At 33.9% G+C, this 21219-nt stretch overlaps 2 protein-coding genes across 2 annotated transcripts in view; one reads left to right on the plus strand and one right to left on the minus strand.

Moving 5' to 3' along the window:
- LOC141542762 (olfactory receptor 6C2-like) overlaps nucleotides 1-21219 on the plus strand; it is a 113967-nt gene that overhangs the window by 76507 nt on the left and 16241 nt on the right. The gene's annotated exons all lie outside the window — the stretch shown is intronic.
- Nucleotides 3669-4607, minus strand: LOC141542761 (olfactory receptor 6C2-like). The gene has a single exon (XM_074267346.1). It carries the CDS (start codon nucleotides 4605-4607, stop codon nucleotides 3669-3671), a length of 939 nt encoding a protein of 312 aa, XP_074123447.1.

Here is a 21219-nt window from a genome sequence, read left to right on the forward strand (position 1 = left end):
GTGTCCTTGTATCACTTCTGACAATCACATGAATGTCTGCCTTGTCTGAGTTCTCCAAAAAAATAGTCTCTTAGGCAAAAGTACATTTGATATTTAAATAAAATGTACAGCCCATCAGAGTTGGATACTATACAGAAGTGTGAATGCTTAGCATTTTAGCTCAAGAAAAGACAGTATCTAGCACCTTATTTTGATGGGAGATCTTCAGAATCTTCCTAAGACAGTTCAAATGGAAGCAATTCAGTTTCCTGGCATGATGCTGGTAGACTTGTCAGGTTTCATAGGCATAGATATTCAGTTTGGTAGGCAGTCTAATGCCTCTTCTCTCCCACACTTTCCTACAAAGTTTCTCAAGCACTGAGCTAGCTCTGGCAATGTGTGCATTTGTCAATTTCATCATCTAAGTGGACATCCCTTAGTTAATGGATGGAAGTGGAAAGTATGCTGTCAAGGTAAGTGAACTTATCCATAGTACTCAAAATTTCTCCATTTGCTATTACACTCATGGATGGTATAGTACTGGCTAGTGAAGGATCTGTGTTTTCTTGGTATTTTTAGTCCAAATTTAACACAAGTAGAGGAGAATCAATCTGTGTTTTTTTGCATCTGAGTTTTAGAGGCAAAACTGAATGAATAATTACTAGTTAACAAAAAAATCATGTTCCAACTATCCCTCTACTTTAGTCTTGGCATGTAGCCTATTAAAGTTAAATAATTTATTGTCAATGTGATAGTTAACCTTAATGCCTTTTTTGCCCTACTAAGTGTGTCTGACAGAATTGGCTCTGGTCCTCCATGATCTTATGTTACTCTAAGGATTTGCATTTGTATATCATTTTGTATTATCATATAAACATATTTGTATATCATATAAATAATCTATTCTACTGATCAGTTTTTTCTAACTTTTATCCAGTATCAAGTATCAAGTGGTTTTCATGCTTACTTCCTTGAATTATAAGTGTTTATTTGCATGCTTTTTTTCCAATTTTTCATCATTTACCTTGAGATTTTGATTTTTTGTTTTTCTAGATCAATTTTATTATTGTTATTATTTTAAGGTTTTAAGGATAAAGGAATCATTGTTTAACTTGATTGCTATGCAATTGAATAAGTAAATTAATTTTGGAAATATTACATTATAATTACATTGGCATGACCCAAACATCACAATGAATGTCTCTCTATTTTTGTGAAGAATATTTTGCAGATATATTCACAGCTTGATTTTTGATGAATAGACTCTCAAATATATCATACATTTTGTATATATTTTAATTAGAATTTTTCTTTATATTCATATTGCATTTTGTTGTTAATGTAGAAAAAAGTTGGTAAATTTGTGGGTTCCTTATATTTTCTCCCATTTTGTTCTTTAAGTAGATCATCATATCCGTAAAATATGACAATTTTATTTCTATGTTAGCTAATTATTCCCTCAATTTCTTTTCATTATATTGCTACAGCCAGAATTTTAAAAATTAAGTCAAATAATAATAATGATAATTTAATAATAATGATTAATTGCTTTATACCTGAGTTTTTGGAAAGTCTTTTTGCATTTCTCCATTATGTATATTTCCTCTTGGTTTTAAATAAATACTATGTTTTATAGGAATAAACATTCCATTTATTCCTATGACTTATAATTTTTTCTGCTGAAATAGATTTTGTATTTTCACAAAAGCATTTTCCTGCCATAATCTTTTGATTTTTTTTATCTAAATGATTTATTATATTTGTAGTTTTCCTAATATTGCAACAATTCTTCAACCCTTTCTAAATAAAACCTTATCATGATGTAAGATGTTTTAAAAATTTATAAGGTATAATCAATTTCTGTTTAGTCTTAATTATGATTTTTTTCTGTTCTTTCTTCTTATTTTCATTTCCTTCTATTCACAAAGCACTGCCAAGTTTCAATGTTCTTATTAATAAAATAGAATTGTACTCTTGTCATCTATCATTTGGCCGTCTCTTTAAATGACCTTTTCAATGGTGAACTACTGGCCTTATTTTAGTCCTCATCCTTCTTAACATCACTTCAATATCTGACATAGTTGGCCATCTCCTCCTAGAAATACTAATTTTCCTAAGGTTTTTTTCTTTCCTCTTCCCATATTAATTATGTGAAGTGTTTCTCACTTTCCTTTTCTACATTATCAATCAGTTTAGTTTAATTGAATGTTTTATTAATATTTTTATTAATGGGGTATCTTTTAAAATATTTTTGATTTGAATTAATTGTATTCTCTAGTTGAATAATAAAACTAAATATATTGGTGGAAGCTAGAGAATAATGGTGTTGGGTGGTTGCAAACTTTGAGAGTATCTCATACCTAAGTTAGCCTGTTAGTTGGAGGGGGGTACCTCTAGTTACCTACACAGTGAATATACCCTTATTCAAAAAAAATAACAGATCATGAATCCTGCCACCATGTGTTTAACTTATTAGTGAGGTAAAAGATATAATTAGTTCAAAGCAGAGGCATTTAATGAGATAGAATAGAAAGAAAATTAGAAATAAAATATTTCCTTCTATGGTACAACTTAAGTCAGGGATTTCACTTTCTAGATTGTATAGATTCCTGTAAATGCTATATAAATGTAATGCCAGGAATCTAGTCAATTTTTTCCTCAAATAATTATTTATTACAGCCTTTTAGTAATCGAATGTCCTTCCCTAGGAGCCTGCCAGAGCCTTGGAGAAGAGGATCGCACACCCATCCCTGACACACTTCTCCTTTACCACCCTACCCTCATCATTAACATGTGATATATTATTTCAGAACAACATTTAGATTTTGAGTCTTGAAGATGTCTTTATTTTCAAGCACTTTGGCTTTTACCTTCCAATGTTTTAAGCTCAAAATCCAATATGGAAATTCACAAGGAGATCTCAATATTTGAGATTTTTATGGATCAATGTGTAAAATTGATTTCTCACTTCCTGCCCTGCTGTGAGTATTCTCTGATTGATATGCTTCAGAAAACTAATTTTTGGGAAGATTTAATAATCCTGTTTAGTCTCGTCAGCTTTGGTGATCTTTCAGGACTCTCTTACTCTGGTTGAATGGTGGAGCCATAAATTCTAAACATCGAGTTAATATGAAAGCTGAGTTCAAACATTGCCTCATTTCTCATCTTACTGAACTTCTTTTGAACTTCTTTGACTGACTTCTCCACATACCCTCATGCAGAGTACCTCTCCTCTTCCCACTTTTTAGCTTTTGTGTGTGTGTTGTTTCTAATTATATTTTAACTTTTTGTGTGGCAAAATTTGGCTTGCTTTTTTCACATTGGTGCTTAGCACAGTGCCTGGAACATAACAGGCATTCAGAAATGCCTATTGACTATTAAGTAGGGGGCTAGAAAATCTTTGATATTAGGGGGTTTTATACATAGTTGTTCCTAAATATTCATTGAATTTTAGAGAAATGAAGTGTGGGATTGAGGTGTTTGAATGCAAATGAAATCCTTAGAAAGAGAGTAGAAATTCTCAATTAGTGATAATTTCTGGGTTGGAAAGAAAAGAAACTCTGAAATTTTGGTCTGTGATTAAAGGGAAATTAGTAAGAGAAAAAATTGAGTCATAGGAGCCAGAACAGAGAATTCAAAAATAGTCAGATTTTCTTTTTTACTAATATTGCTCTTGAACATCAATTGTCTCATAGCTTTGAAATCAATACAATCCTTTTCAATGTGTCTTTAAAAGCTTGTATCACTTGTTTATTCCTCAGGGTATAAATAAATGGATTCATTACTGGTGCCACTGAGGTTGCAAGTAATGACACTACCTTATTCAAAGCTACTCCTTCTTTTTCAGAAGGTTTGATATAAATGAAGATGCAGGTTCCATAAGTCATGGAGACAACAATCAAGTGAGAGGAACAAGTGGAAAAAGCTTTTTTTCTTTGCTCAACTGAGGGGAATCTCAGAATAGTCCTGACAATATAGGCATAAGACAGGACCACTAACACTAAGGTGATGATGAGGGTGAACACAGCAAAGGCTAAAATCATCCTTTCTAGGAATTGCGTATCAGAGCATGTGATCTCCAGTAATGGTGATATATCACAGACAAAATGGTCAATGATATTGGAGTCACAAAATTCTAGTTGAAGAGCCATACCAAATGGTGGAAGCAGGATCATCAACCCAGACACCCAACAACCCAGGAGGAGCTGGTTACAGACTCTATTGTTTATGATTGTTGCATAGTGCAAAGGTTTGCAGATAGCTACATAGCGGTCATAAGACATTGCTGCCAAGAGAAAAAACTCTGAGGCCCCAAATTGGATACCAAAAAATAACTGAGTGAAACATGCATTATAGGTCACAGTGTAGTCCCCAGTTGACATGTTGTATAGGAATTTGGGAATACAGACAGTTGTAAATGACAATTCTAAGAAGGAAAAGTTCCTAAGGAAAAAATACATGGGATTTTTAAGGTGCAGATCCACTGAAGTGAGGGTGATGATGGTCAAGTTCCCAGTTACACTCAGGATGTAGGACAGAAACAGAAAGATAAAAAGCAGAATCTTCAGCTGTGGATCATCTGTCAATCCCCGAAGAATGAATAAAGTTATTCCTGTGTGGTTTCTCATTTCTGAATTCTGTCTTTTGATGGGGTGGGGCAGGAGAGAGAGAGAAACAGAGAGACAGAGAGACAGAGAGACAGAGAAAGATAGGGAGACAGAGAGACAGAGAGACAGACAGAGAGAGCAAAAGTGAGAGAGATGACCATAAAATGTCAGTAATACAGTCTGGATATAAATGCTTAGATATTATTCTTGGACAATTTTTTCTTTCACTGACTTAATAAAAAGCATGACAGCATTGTATTATTCCTCAATGACTTTGAGCTTTGTATTAGCTACTTAGCATAGCATTTTTGTAAAGATTTATGTTCCCAATCTTCTTTGCCTTCTTTACTTCTTCTGAATTTTTGCTTTTACCTTATTTATTCCATTATTAACTTCAATTCATTTTATCTGTAAATGTTTGTCTATAAAGGTCACTTTTGTCTTCCCACCGTGGTCAGTTTCAGATACACATCTTTCATTGAATCTTTTTGTAACCTAGAAAAAAAAAATCAAGATGAATATAGTGAACATCTATAATAGTGTTCACATAGCAAGTTTTCTGCCATTTCCCAACTGTGACACTCAATTTGAAATCACTTTGTTGTGATCACAGAAAATATCAATGATCTTTTAGTATATATGTGATCTGTCTTTCTATCTGTGACCTTCTTTAGGTATCTACTCAGTAATGATATCACTGGCTCAAAGAGTATGAATAGTTGTGCCACTTTTCTCAGAAAATTTCAAATTAATTTATGGATAATTTTGACTAGTCCTTACATCATTTCTAGTGGGTACAGAGTGAAGTCAGGAAGTTGGTTGAGTTCTTCCAGTTTTCCTCACAAACTACATGAAAGTAAGCTTCTGAACAGATTCTGCAACAACAGTACTTACAAAGAGAGGGAGTGAAAGAATTTTCCAGCTTAAGAAAGCTTGAAAGGACTCAGGAAAGGTCAGTCTCACTAGAGTGAAAAGGAAATGCAGCCTGGATTAGACAGTATCTAAGCAAGTCAGAGGGAGGGTCCTAATCATAGCATGGACCGGCAACTAAACATAGCAAATCAGTGAAGAAGCCTTCAGTGCCATCACAAAAGGCAAAGTGCCAACCCTGGAAACAAGGCAACAAAAGGTGGGATTAGATTGGATCCTTCCAGTGCTGTGAGCAAGTCACCAAACACAAGGGGTCATATTCTGGAGGGCAAAAGAGCTTGGATTACATGCAAGAATCAACTACCCTACAGGACTGAGAATAATAATCTTTCAGGAGAGAAGATGGCTCTTCAATGAAATAAGGGATTTTCAGTCACTTCTGAAAGAAAGACTAGAATTAAACAGAATATATGATCTTCAAATATAGGACTCAAATAAATAGGAAAGAAAAAAACAAGCAAGTTCTAAATGTTAAACTGTTTACATCCCTACAAGACAAGATGATATTTGTAACTTTTGAGAACTGTATCTTTTATTAGGGCAGTTAGAAGGAGTATGCATGGACAGAGGGTGTGGGTATAAGTTGATTTTAGTGGAAGGTGCTCCTCTTTAACTTTTCACCACCTCTGGGCTCTTTTCTCTGTTATAAAATCAAGCTCCTATAAAATCAGACTACATATCCTTTATATTGCTTTAGATCATTGTACCTTGTCATGGAGCAGGTTGTATCTTCCTAAGATGTCAGAACTTGAAATAGAGCATCACTGATATCTGATATCTTCTCTGTGCATAGTTTAACTGTGATTAACAAGGCAATGCTGAACTTGATGGGGGAAAGGGAGGTAATGAAAAGACAAATCAGATTCTCCCTCTGAGAAGCAATAAGTGAGGAGATTGAACTCTTTGTGGAACACAGCAGTTCCCACCAGCCCCAGGAGCCACTTATCCACATCCCTATATCCTTTAAATGCATAGAACTAATGGAGTTAAAGTCCAATGGGTATCACTCTCTGAAGCCACTCTCATCTGACTAAATCTATCATTCACTATTCTGTATCCATACTCATGGCTACCATATCTAATATCTAAAAGCACTAATCTCTTAGTTCCATTTTATTATTTCTGACCACATGGTTTTTAAAAAATACTTCATTAAGACACTGCCTTACAGTTCCAGATTAATAAGCACACTTAGAGGAAATCAATCCTCTGGGTCCATAATGGGAAGTAAACTATTAAGGTGTCTGGTGCAATTTTTTTTTTAATAGGAAAGGGTGGGAGTGGAGCAGACACAATGCAACCATAGGTACTAATGTGAAGGCAGGGAGGAAATATTCCCGTAGAAGGTGAGATAATCAACAGCGTTGGAAATTAGGTTATTTTGAATTGGGGGAGGGAAGAATACTTAGCAGAGGTGGACAGTGTTAATAGGAGTGAGGAAGTAGATGAACAGATGAGCATCATGTTGCTTGAGAAATACAAAGTGATGCTTGGGAACAGAAACTGTGAAGGGAGGATACACAATTTCCTAGAGAGGGAGGGAGTACACATATTCCCTCCACACAATCCCAGATGAACACATCTAAGGGCACAATTCCATTTGCCCTCAGCCATTCATTTTAAGTAAGCCTCTGCTCAGAAACCATTTCTTCACTCTCAGTTGTATTCACAGGGCCTCCATAACCACTTGCCACCTTTGTTCCAACTTGTATTGGAAGTGAAAAAATTTATTCTTTTCTGAAAAACATAACATTATTTCATCTCCACCTAGAGCCGCAAATCTTCAGCCTTAACTAATCCTCAGTTCCTTTGCTTCTTTTGTATTTGCCATATTTTTTTTGATCATGAACCAACTTTTCTGAATGTTCCTTTCTTACCTTAGAGCCAGCTGGTGTTTCAGTGCATAGAGGGCTGTTTCTGGAGTCAGAAAAGCTGAGATTAAATCCAAAATCACTTCTTGTCAGCTATGGCCCTGGAAAAGTCCCTTAACCTCTGCTTGCTTGACAAAAGGATCCATTAGGGAAAGAAATGATGAAATCATTCCAGTTTCTTTTACAACTCAGGATGGTCCATTGGTCCTGAAGAGCTGAACAAGACTGAATGGCAACTCTATTATCTTAGCTCAGTGACTGCTCTTTTCTGTACTTCCTGGATGCCTTTTGGTCATTTCATTTGTGACATCTTTCAAAGAAGAGATGGGAAAATTTAGTTTAAGGAAATTTCAATTACAATAGGTTGTCATTAGAGTTTTTCAAACTGGCCCCTAATGCTTTCTCTCTGTTTCTAATGCTTTTTCACTCTTTAATCTGATTTACAACCCCTACTACACCTTGGAACTTGAATTCCTTTTTAATTGCTTCTTTCTGAAATGTAACAAAAACTAATACAGGAATCCATAGTAAGCAATGAATAGCTGAGAATGTATTTTTCCAAAGAAGAGTTTAACTTTTAAAAGGGGATTTATTCTTATTCTTATTATTCAGAAATTGCAGGGGAATTTTTGAAAGTGACGATAAAGTATGTAACTGCATCATGAAGGCTATTATCTACTTTGCTTCTACAGAAAAATGACTTGAATGGGGAATATTGGCTGACATTTCTACCCTGTTTTCCTTTTTCCTATCTTTTAAGGTAACAGCAATGTTTAACAGTTTCTATGTACAATGATGGAAGCCACATTCAGAGACAGAAACAAATGACATAGGGAATAGGGCAGGAAGGTTAAGATAGGTTTCTCCCTCCCTTTCTCCCTCCCACCCTTCCTTCCTTCTTTCCTTCTATCTTCCTTCCTTCTCTCCTTTTTTCTTTCTTTCCTTCCTTCCTCTTTTTTTCTTTCTTTCCTTTCTTACTCCTTCCTTCCTTTCTTTTTACATATAATTGGTTTTATTTATTTGTTTATTTATTATCTAGGATGCCTTTTAGTATAATGTGGTTTCCCCTTTTTTATTCTACTTAATTGTAGAGATAGTTTTCAACATTAATTTCTATAAGATTTTGAATTCCAATTTTTTCTACCTTCCTTTCCCTTCCTTTTCCTAAACCTGAGAGCAAGAAATATAATATAGGTTTATAAATGTACAATCATTTAAATATATTTTCATATTAGTCATGTTGTGAAGGAAAAATCAGAACAAAAGGGAAGATCCATGAGAAAGAAAAAAATGAAAAAAATAGTATAGTTCTATCTGCATTTAGCCTCTATAGTTCTCTAGAGGTGGAATTATTTCTGCCTAGGCTCTGGATAGTGGAGAATGACACTTGAAATTTTCTGTTCCAGGGCAGCTAGGTAGTTCAGTGGATAAAGCATCAGACCTGAAGTCAGGAGGACCTGAGTTCAAATCTGGCTTCAGACACTTAACACTTCCTAGCTGTGTGACCCTGGGCAAGTCACTTAATGCCAATTGCCTCAGGGGAAAAAAAAGAAAATTTCTGTTCCCCTACATAAAGGTAGCAGCTTGTATGTAGTGACAAGGTTTCTGATGGAATTCCCTTTCTATTTCAGAATCATTATTCTGATCATTGCATATCCTAACTTAATTTCAGACAGAAACAGCTCATGTACCACATCACAGGGGTGAATCTCAATGAGATATTCATCGTTCATTATCACCTATTGCCAGTGATACTTTGCATCTTTCTAGATATCATCTTAATCTGCTCACTCCATCCCTGTGTTCTAAGGTTAAAGGACAGGTAATTAAATTGCTTTGAGCAGGATATGGTCAAAATAGTTTTTCACCAATCACTGGCTAATTGTATTTAGTAACTACACAAATGTTTTCCATCTGCATTCATTTTTTTTTTTTGTCCATACTCCCCTGGTTTAGGCGTCCTAGGAAAATTCAATTGGTTTTAAGAATGGATTTTGCTTGGTTGCTGTAAAATATTCCCTACAATCACCCTTAAGGGGAATTCTTCCTGGATCTTGAGAAGTGAGAATGCTGCAATTAAGAATTATCATTTTCTCAGTGCAGAATCTTGTGTCACACACAGCATTAAAGACAAGGAACAATGATTTTAGTTTCTTGGATACATGTCTATTGGAGAAGCAATTTTTCCTTTGTTTAGGTTTTATGGAAAAAAATTCCATATAAAGTGACTTCTTGAGTTAGAATTGTGGCCTTATAGGAACTTGTCTCTGAATTTTTCTTCGTGAGAACCTCCCTTCCCTGACACCTATGGCCCACTCTGCTACCTTAATTCCTTTTGTCATCTGAAGTATTACTCTTCCTTCTTCCTTCAACAGTAACATACACAGTCAAGCTTGAAAAATTGTCCTTTCATATGTCAATTTTCTTAGGGTTTCTTTCATTTTATGTAAGGAAACTTTCATTCAAAGAAAAAAGGAGGCTCAACCAATATGCAGCACATGGTAAAAAAGAAAGTTTCCTGTACCCCTGAGATCACACAGATAACTCACCTATGTATGAAGTTCTGATTCTGACTCCACTTCCATTAATGGGCAGAAGTCAATGATGATGTAATTCAGAAGATTTCAGAAAGAGCTTCTGGATTATTCTGAACATGGGTCTTGTCGCATTTTAAAAATAAACTTTTTGATTTCTGTGTTCCTATCAGCCACATCTATTCTATTCCCACAGCTTAAAAAAAAGAAAAAAATTTCTTATTTACCTTTCTAGCCATACTTTAGGTTGTAGTGAGCAGTTTTAGCCTAAAAGTCTCTGGAAAGACTCAAAAGCTGAGTATTAAACAATTAGTAGAAAAGCATATAATCATTTTTGGCCACATTATCTCACAAATCCATGACCTGATCCTAATAGATAGAAAAGAGTTTTCCTAGGTTCCCATCTTCTAGAATACATCAATTCTTTCTTTCTGATCACTAACTTTAAAATGATGCAGCATTAAGCATGTCCTGTTTTAAATGAAGAAAATATGTTATTTATGCTGCTGTGTGTTGCTGGCTGAAAAAAAAAGAGAGAACCCTTTGGAAGATCTTTGAGGTTCTCCCTTTGTTTGGATCCCCTAATCTCACCTGTCTGGGCAGGATATACATTTATACTCTAAAATAGTGGATATCTGTTTCATCTATCTAATGAACTGCAGGTTCCTGGGGATCAAAAGAGTCCACAAAGAAAAGGCCCCTTGGGGAACCCAAGTTCAAAAGTCACTAATGAATCACTATTGTAATCAACTTGGGCAAAAGACTTAAAACAGGCAATTGTGGAATCAGTACCCATAGAGAATGGAAGAAGTAGAAATAGCTCAGAAACAGATAGTGAGACAGGTGATGGAGGAAGAATGACATCTCATTGCTCCTCCCCACATTGTTTAAGATTGTGATCTTCAAAATTAATGAATCTTCCACTTCCACTTGCATAAGTTAAAACATGGGTATGTCTTCCAAACACACATCCACATTTATATATTATGAAATGAACTATTTTATTAATGTATTAGGTAATCAATTAGTCAACTTGCAGTAATTAAATGCTTAGTGTATGAGGCCTCAGGCACAAGGCTGACTGTTGGATTTAAAAAAGAGAACAAAAACATCATCCCTGTTCTAATCTACATTTTGATGGAGGAGACAACATGTAAATAACTCTGCATATAACATATATGTAGAGGAGATAGAAAGCAAACTAAGAGGGAAAGCATTTGGATAGAGAAGTTGACTTAGGACCAGAAAAGGCTTCTTGCTGAAGGTGGGATTTGAACTTTATATGGGGAAACTAAGAGATGGAGGTCAAGAAAGAACTATGTTCCAGGCTAGGGGGAATCCCAGTGCAAAGTCACAGAATTGAGAGATGGATAACATTAAAATCCTACCTATTTTAACTGTCTTAATAATGAAAAAGCTTTTATGAGTTATAAATACCATCTTCCCATGTAGGAATGAAAAAAAATTAACCTTGTTAATTTCCTTATGATGTTCTTTTCCTGGAATGTTGTATTCTAAAATTTGTTAGATTCTTATACTTGAAAGTCAAATTTTCCATTCATTATTTTATTTTTTCCAATTACATAAAAAGATAGTTTTCAAGATTTATTTTTGTAAGATTTTGAGTTCAAGTTTTTTTCTTCTTCCTTCCCTTACTGCCTCCATTTTCAAGACAGGAAAAAAAATGTGAAAAGTTAGACAACTAGAAAAGGAGATACAGAGTCTTAAAGAAGAAAATAATTTATTTGAAAAATTACAATTTTCTTTTACATGGCAATATACTCTATGTTTAAGATTGACATAAAAAATTGAGTAGCTCAAAAGGATTGGACAGAATTGAGTATGATCTGAGTCCAAAAAACAAAACTATTTAGAAAAAGGTAATAATAGTAATTATGTTATACAAATAAAGTGCAGAGGAAGAACAGACAAAAAAGGTTTTGTGGGTGGGGGGAGGATTTATAGTTGTGAAAACCTATGCACATCTGGAATGGGTTAAATAGGGAATACATAAACACACACACAAACACATCATGAAGGGTATAGCATCCTCTAAAATCTATAAAGAGTTGTAGAGGGAATAGGATGTTGGGGTAGAATTAAAATTGTGGGACAAAGTCTTAGATTAATGGTCAGGTGATAAAAGATAAGGTGGAGTATAGAAGAATGTGTAGAGTTATGATAGTGGGCCAGATATATATGTAATGTAATATTTTTTTAAATTTTTGACTTGGTTTTATTTTTCAACTTAATTTTGTTTTTCTTTAATTATTTCTCAATTTCTCAAAAAGTCAGTTTCTATTTGCTCATTTCTAATTTTATGACATTTTTTCCATGCACTTTTACACCTCGTTTTCTATTAGTCCAATTATACTTTGAAGGATTTTTTTCCAGAATGAATTCCCTCCTAGAATTTGGTATATTTTTAAAGTAGTTTTCATCTTCAGTGAATTTTTTTTGCCTCCCTTTCCATTTGGACAGTTCTCCCTTTAACACATTTTCCTCTTCATTGGCTTTTTATACTTCCATTACTATTTGGCCTAATTTTTTTTCCCCTGAGGCATTTGGGGTTAAGTGACTTGCCCAGGATCACACACGTAGGAAGTATTAAGTATCTGAGATCAGAGTTGAACTCAGGTTCTCCTGATGTTAGTGCTGTCCCTCCTAGTCTGTATTTTAAGATATTATTTTCTTCAGGTGTGTGTGTGTGTGTGTGTGTGTGTGTGTGTGTGTGTGTGTGTGTGTACCTTACAAAAGCTTTTGACTTCCTTTTCATGATTTTCTTGTACCACTCTCATTTCTCTATTTTTCTTCTACTTCTCTTATTTGATTTTCAAAATCCTTTTTTTCCCCCATGGTCTGAGGCCAATTCGTAATTTTCTTGGGGGGCTTTGGATGTTGGAGCTTTGACTTTGTTATTTTCTGAGTGTGTACTTTGATTTTCTTGGTCATAACAGTAAATTTCTATGATCAGAATCTTTTCCTATTGTTTGCCCATTCCCCTAGTTTCTTACTTGGCTTTTTAATTGTTAAAGTCTGGTTCTGCTTCTAGAGTAGAGCGTTACCTGTCCCAAGGATTTTCAAAGAAACTTCTAATGATGTGTAACTTTTCAGTTCTTCCAATTTGGGATTATTTTAAGGAGAAGTATGTTTACTCTTGCTCTGGCCTGGGGTTTTATCTGTGAGTGAACATAAATACTTTTACTGTTTTGGAATTGAGACAAGGATCCCTGCTCTATTGATGCAATTTCTGCAGTGATAGTGCTCTTGTTCACTCCGGGATTGATAAACCAGGATTATGACCTGGATCAAATATGGCCTAAGTAACAGGACCCAGACTTAAAGCTATAAAGAGAGCCCTGAAATCTCCTTCTGACCAGTTCTTCTTATTATTTTTCTACTGAAACATATTTATTGATGCCTTTTTTGAAATAAAAGTATATATTAAGACAACAAAAACATCAAATACATAGGAGTCAACTTATAAAGATATACAGGAATAATACATACAATTATGAATTTTCTTACATAAATAAAAGTAGCATGTAATTGGTTAATATACATATGTATGTATTATATATGTATGTATATATACATAATACACATATGTTTATTTATTTTGAAAGCTTTTTATTTTCAAAACATATGCATGGACAATTTGACAACATTGACCCTTGCATAGCCCTGTGTTTCAAATTTTCTCCTCCTTGCCCCTGATGAGAACTAGATAAGGGGTACGTAAATGAAATTAGGTTTAATTGAGGTCTAGTGGCAGGTTCGGGGTACAGGAAGTCAAATGGAGCTCCCCTGCAACCCCTTTGGATTCGGCGCAACGATACAGAGTTAAATGAGGCCTAATAGCGGCACAAGAGTCCCCTGTAAAGGAATTTACAGACCAGAAAACCTAGATTGATAAAAAAGGTTTATTATGGGGTTTAGAAGTAAGGTTAAAAGGTGTTAGGTAGAGAAAGGAATTCACCAGAGCCAGAATGGTTCTAGTGGACAGAAATCCTTGGGACCTGTGCAAAGAGAGGACTTCAACTTGGCTCTTTTATAATAGGGGGTTTTGGCTGCAAGCTGAAGGGGCTTGTGGGTGGTCCCAGGTTGGCTTCTGATAGGTTTCAGCCAGGGTTAGAATTAGAATTGAGTTCAATGGGTTTTGGGACTGAGCCAGATAAGGATGGAACTGTTTGTGCTTGGGGTAGAGTCCCCTCCCTGAGGCAGAGTCCAAGGAGGTTTTCTCTTTTAAGAGTTTTGGGATTTCCTCATCACCCCCACCCTGTCCCTTAGATGGCAAGCAATTTAATATATGTTAAACATGTTAAAATATGTTAAATCCAATATATATATATATATATATATATATATATATATATATATAAACATATACAATTCTCTTGCTGCACAAGAGACATCGAATCAAAAAAGAAAGTAAATGAGTAAGAAAACAAAATGTAAGTGAACAACAACAAAAAAGAGTGAGAATGTTATATTATTTTGCACCATCAGTTCCTACCATCTGGTGTCTGGATGTAGATGGCTCTCTTCTTCAGAAGATCATTGGAACTGGCATCATCTTATTTTTGGAAAGAGTCATGTTCATCAGAATTGATCATAATATAATATTGATGTTGTTGTGGGCAATAATCTTCTGGTTCTGCTCATTTCACTTTGCATCAGTTCATGTAAATCTCTTTAGGCCTCTCTAAAATCATCCTCCTGATCATTTCTTACAGAACAATAATATTCCACAACATTCATATACCATAACTTATTCAGCCATTTTCCACCTGATGGGCATCTACTTGATGAGAGTAAAACTCTGCTTGATCTGAGTCAGCCCTGTAAAATTATGTAAAATCACCAACAAAATGTCTCCTTTGATCTACAAACCCAAATGGTCTTGCATCCTCTTGGAGCAAAATAAGCTTTCTTGGAGGAAATCATGATCCCCAGCAAGATTTCACATCCACTCCAGACTTCCCTTAGACTCATGCATAAAATGGGTCTTCAGAAAATGTCTCTTTGCAGATCACTTCTTTCTTGAGAATGATTTGCTGGCCAAGAGAGTCCCTCTTGATGTTTTCTTTAACAATAAAGCTTTTTACCATAGCTTTTGGGTTGACGTGCCCAGGTGAGAGAAAAATAGGGCAGCCAAAATAATGAAGTTTTAAGAGCACTTTATTACTGGCCAGGACTGATTCCCCACACCAAGATTGGAGGGGCCAGTAATGAGTGGCCTCACGGCCATATGTTTATAGGAAGAAGAAAGAGACATCAAAATGCTTCTTGATATGTTTGTCATAATAAAGGAATTTCTATTCTAAACAGGAAGCAATAAAAAATTATCACTCTAAGGGAGTCATTCTCAGGCAGCAGCAAGCTTATCAGGTTGTGAAGGTCTCAGGTCTCTTAGGACAGTACATCTGGGTTGTTAAAAATACCATCTGCATTAGGGAGTGAAGAACTAGTAATAAACCTCTAACTACAAAGATTCAAGATTATGTTTCTCACAGTTCCATTTGGGGTGCTTTTCCACTTCAATACAATATTTATAATTATCTTAGCCAATCTGAAAGATGTGAGGAGTGCACCATAATTGTTTTAATTTGCATTTGCCTAATGAATAGTTATTTAGAGCATTTTTTCTTATGACTAAAAATGACTTTAATTTCTTCATCTGAAAATTGTCTGTTCATATCCTATGACCATTTATCAATTGCTGAAATGTCTTGTATACTTATAAATTTGACACAGTTCTTTATATGTTTTTGAAATGAGGTCTTTATTTTATTGGCCTTATTTACTTATATTTATTTAACAAATTTAATAAAATTTTATTTATTATTTATTTAACAAATTTTGTTTGATTTTTATTTAATAAATCCCCCCTTCCACTTTGTACTTTCCTTCTAATCTTGACTATGCTGGTTTTCTTTGTACAAAAACTCTTTAATTTAATGTAATTAAAGTTGCTTATTTTGAATTTTATAATTTTCTCTAGTTCTTCTTTGGCCATAAATTCCTCCCTTCTCCAAAGATATAAGTAAGCTATTCCTTGCTCTCCTAATTTACTTACAGTATCATCCTTCATGTCTAAATCATGCAACCATTTTGACCTTATTTTGATGTTGGATGTGATATATAGATCTATATTGAGTTTCTGACATTATTTTCTAGTTTTCCTAGCAATTTTTGTGAAATAGGAGTTTTAGGGTTAATCAAACACTAGATTATTATATTCATTATTATGTCATGTACTTTGGACCTATTCCATTGATCCACCACACTCTTTCTTAGCCAGTACCATATGTTTTTGATTATTACTGCTTTATAATGGAATTTAAAGTCTGATGCTACTAGGCCACCATCTTTGTATTCTTTTTTCAGTAATTCCTTTGATTTTCTTGAGCTTTTTTCTTACAGCTGAATTTTATTATTATTTTTTCTAGCTTTATAAAATAATTTTTTGGCAGTTTGATTGGCATGGCACTTACAAGTAGACCAATTTAAGTACAATTTTCATTTTTATTATATTAGCTTGACCTCCCCAGGAGCAATTGATATTTTTCCAATTGTTTAGATTGTGTGAAAAGTGTTTTGTAATTGTGTTCATATAGTTCCTAAGTGACTACAGTTATTTTAAACAAAATTTCTCTTTCTATCTTTTGCTGTTAGATATTATTAGCAATATATAGAAATGATAATGATTTGTGTGGATTTATTTTATTTCCTGCAACATCGATAAAACTTTTAATCGTTTCAAGTAAGTTTTTGGATGATTCTCTAGGATTCCCTAAGTATACCATCATATCATCTGCAAAGAGTGATAATTGTATCTCTTCATTGCCTATTTTAATTCTTTTAATTTCTTTTTCTTTTCTTATTGCTAAAGTCAACAGTTCTACTACAATATTGAACAATAGTGGTGAAAATGGACATCCTTATTTCATCCCTGATCTTACTGGAAATGTTTCTAGCTTTTCCCCATTACAATAATGCTTGCTAATGGTTTTAGATAAATAATGCTTATCACTTTAAGGAAAACTTCATTTTTTCCCCTCTGCTCCCTAGTGTTTTTAAGAGAAATGGGTATTGTGCTTTGTCAAAATCTTTTTTTTGTTGTTGCATCTATTGAGATTATCATGTGATTTCTGTTAATTTTGTTATTGATATGGTTAATTATGTCAGTCATTTTCTTGATATTGAAACAACCCTATGTTCTTGATATAAATCCCATTTGGTTATAGTGTACTATCTTGCTGATAAGTTGTAATCTCTTTGTTAATATTTTATTTAAAATTTTTACATCAGTATTCATTAGGGAAATTGGTCTGTAAATTTCTTTCTCTGTTTTAACTCTTCCTGGTATAGATATCAGTACCATATATATGTCATGGAGGAAATTTGACAGGATGTCTTTACTTATTTTTCCAAATAGTTTACATAATATTGAAATGAATTTACTTGTAAATCCACTTGGCTCAGGAGACTTTTTCTTAGAGAGTCCATTGATAGCTTGTTCAATTTTTTTTTTCAAAGTTTAATTTATTTAAATATTTTATTTCTTCTTCAGGGAAATTTACATTTTTGTAAATATTCATCCAATAGATTGTCAGATTTATTGGCATACAGTTGGACAAAGTAGCTCCTAATTATTGCTTTAATTTCTTCATTGGTAAGTTCACTCTTTTCATTTTTGTTGCTGGTAATTTGGTTTTATCTTTCCCTTTATGAATCAAATTAATCAAAGGTTTATCTATTTTGTTCATAAAACCAATTCTAGTTTTATTAATCAGTTCAATAGTTTTCTTACTTTCAATTTTATTATCTCTCCATTGATTTTCAGAACTTTTTGTTTGGTATTTAATTGTGGTTTTTAATTTGTTCTTTTTCTGACATTTTTAGTTGCATGCCCAATTCATTGATCTTTTCTTTTTCTGTTTTATTCCTGTAACAATCTAGAGATATAAAATTTCCCCTAAGAACTGCTTTTGGCTGAACCCCATCATTGTCGATATGTTTTCCCATTGTTTTCAGTCTTTTAGATGAAATTATTGTTTCTATGACTTGTTTGACCCACTTATTCTTTATAATTAGATTATTTGGTTTTGAATTGGTTTTTAGTCTATCTTTCCCTGGCCCTTCACTGAATGCAATTTTTTTTTGATTGTGATCTGAAAAGGAAGTATTCACTATTTTTGCCTTTCTGTACTCGATTGTGAGATTTTTGTGCCCGAATATATGGTCAATTTTTGTATAACTATCACGTACTGCTGAGAAAAAATATATTCATTTCTATCTCTTATTCAATTTTCTTCAGAGGTCTATCATATATAACTTTCCCTAAGATTCTATTAGTCTTCTTAGTTTCTTTCTTATTTATTTTGTTATTAGATTTTCCTAAATCTGAGAGGGGGAGGTTGAGGTTCCCCCTCTATTAAGGTTTTGTTGTCTATTTCTTCCTATAACTGGCTTAACTTCTTTTATAAGAATTTAGTGCTGTATCACTTAGTGTGTATACATTTAAGAACAATACTAATTCATTGCCTATGGTGCTCTTTAATAAAATCTAGTTTCCTTCTTTATCTCTTTTAATTAGATGTATTTTTGCTTTTGCTTTATCTGAGATCAGATTTGCTACCTATGCTTTTTTTTTTTTTTTTTTTTTTTGCTTTGGCTGTATGTATCTCTCTTTTTCCAAATTTGTTTCTCATACACAACATATTATAGGATTCTGCTGTGTTTCCATTTGCCCAGTTCTAGTCTGCCATGTGTGATTTTCTTCAAGTAGCATTTGTATCTCTTTTTGCATTTGGCTAATTCTACTTTTTAAGAAGTTGTTTTCTTTAGTTGATTGATTTTGCATTTAGCAATTATATTTTTTTAAGGAATTGTTTTCCTTTTTCAAGCTGTTGACTTTGTCTTGCATACTTCTTGTTTCTTTCCCCAATTTTTCTTCTATCTTTCTCATTTACCTTTTAAAATATTTTATGAATGCTTTCAAGAAGCCTATTTGGGCCTGAGACTAATATATATCACTTTTTGAGATTTCCCATATGACCATTTTGTCCTCATCTGAGTTGGTGTTTTGGACTTCTCTGTCATCAAAGTAACTTTCTATGGTTGTTTCTTTTCTGTTTTTACTCATTTTCTTTCTTTCTCTCTCTCCCTCCCTCCCCCATTTTGTGACTTTTATAGTCATGTTCTATTCTTAGAGTGAAGTAGGGTTACTGTTCCAAGCTTCTTGTGCAGCCTGAGCCTTGGCTTTGACCACAAGGGCCCCTTGTGTTCACAGCAGGGAGTAGCCCTACCTGCTCTCTCCAGGCAACAACCTTGTTTCCTGGACTGAAAATTTGTCAGATTGACACTGTCTGAGTTAGACTGAACACCCTTTCTTTTCAGTGAGACTGACTTTTCTTGAAGTCCTTCTAATCTAGCTTGAAGTGGAGAGTAATGTCATTCCATCAGACTCTGCTTAGAGGCTTGGTTTCATATGGCTTTTGAGGGAAAATGGGAAAGCTTTAGCAGCCTGGTTTCACTCTGCCATCTTGGCTCTGCCCCTGGAACCCTACTGAAAGTCAAATTTTCTATTCAGCACTGGTCTTTTTTATCATGAATGCTTGGAAATCCTCCATTTTATTGAATATCCACCATTTCCCTGAAGGATTATACTCATTTTTGCTGAGTTCAAACCCTCCAATTCATTACTTTAGAAGCTGCTAAGTCTTGTATTATCCTGCCTGTGGCTTCACTGTACTTGGATTATTTATTTCTCGATGTTTGCAGTATTTTCTCATTGACATGGGAGTTTCAGAATTTGGCTTAGAGTTTTCATCTTGGGATCTCTTATAGGAGATGATTGAAGGATTCTTTAAACTTCTATTTTACTCTCTGTTTCTAGAATACAAGCACAGTTTTTCTTGATAATTTCTTGCAAGATGATGTCTTAGATCTACTTTTGATAACAGCTTCCAGGTAGACCAATAATTATTAAATGATCTCTCCTGTATTTTTTCCAAATCAGTTGATTTTTTCTTTTTAAAATTATATATTTATTTAATGTTTTCCCCCAGTTATATTCAAAACAATTTTTTATATTTGTTTTAAAAAATTTTTTTTTGAATGCTAGATTCTCTCCCTTATTCCTACTCACAATGAAAATAAAAACCCTCAAGAAAAATTGTTAGTTTTAAGTTAATTTCCTTCTCTGGATATGGATATGATTTTTCATCATAAGGCCTTCAAAGTAATTGTGCATGATTATACTACATAGAATAATAAAGTCATTTATACCTGGCCATCCCAGAACATTGCTATTGCTTTGTATACAGTATGTTACACTTTGTTCATTGAGTACTTTCCAGGTTTTTTCCACTGAGAGTTTCATGCTTATCATTTCCAACAAAACAATAATATTCCTCTGAGAAAATTGCTTTGAATACTTTTTTTTTACAATTACTATTGCTAACTGTATTTCCTCCACTCATTCTCTCTAGTGTGACAAACTTTTCTTGAAAACTTTACAAATAGTCCTTGGCATATGTGGGCTGAAAGTTCTGGAGACTGACTCTGTTTCTGTTCATTCAGAATCTCCAAGGCCTCTTGCTGCAGCTGTGCTGGCCTGGCTTATACTAGTACTGCAGTGATCTTCCACTCTGGTGCAATAGATTATCCTGCTGACAATGCAAATTATCTTTAACTGGAAAATTGTTCCACTATGACTTTTTGTGGGTTCTTATGCTCGAAGATTTGTTTAAAGTAATTATTTAGAGGTATTTGGTTGGGGCAGAGCTTAGAGTAGATTGTGCCTTTTCTCTGGCATCTTGACTTTGCCTCTTCTAAAGTTCTTTCTTAAATAATTTATTTTTTTTTCTGTTTCCTTTTTTGTTTTACTGAACACTGTGTTGTTGAGTTTCATTTTCCCCTCTGATTCTCTCTTGTTGAGTCAGTTCCAATGCTATGCCTCTATTTTATTCACTAGTTGTTTTTCATGACTGCTGCTTTATAATATCATTTGATGATTAGAAGTATTATTCCTCCTTTATTACCTACCTTTTTTTCAGTATTTCTCTTGATACTTAATTCTTTCATTTTTCCAGATCAATTCTGTTATCTCTTTCTTAATTTGGTATAGCAAATAAAATATAAATTAACTTTGATAGCATTGTCATTTTTATTATATTGTCATGGCCAAAATCTGCATTGAATATTCTTTCAAGTATTTTTCTGCAAGAAACACTTTGTAATTGAATTTGTAAAAATATTTTGTGTGCTTTGGCAACTTGATTCCCAGAT

The sequence above is a fragment of the Sminthopsis crassicaudata genome, chromosome 5, assembly GCF_048593235.1.
Source record: "Sminthopsis crassicaudata isolate SCR6 chromosome 5, ASM4859323v1, whole genome shotgun sequence".
Taxonomy (NCBI): domain Eukaryota; kingdom Metazoa; phylum Chordata; class Mammalia; order Dasyuromorphia; family Dasyuridae; genus Sminthopsis; species Sminthopsis crassicaudata.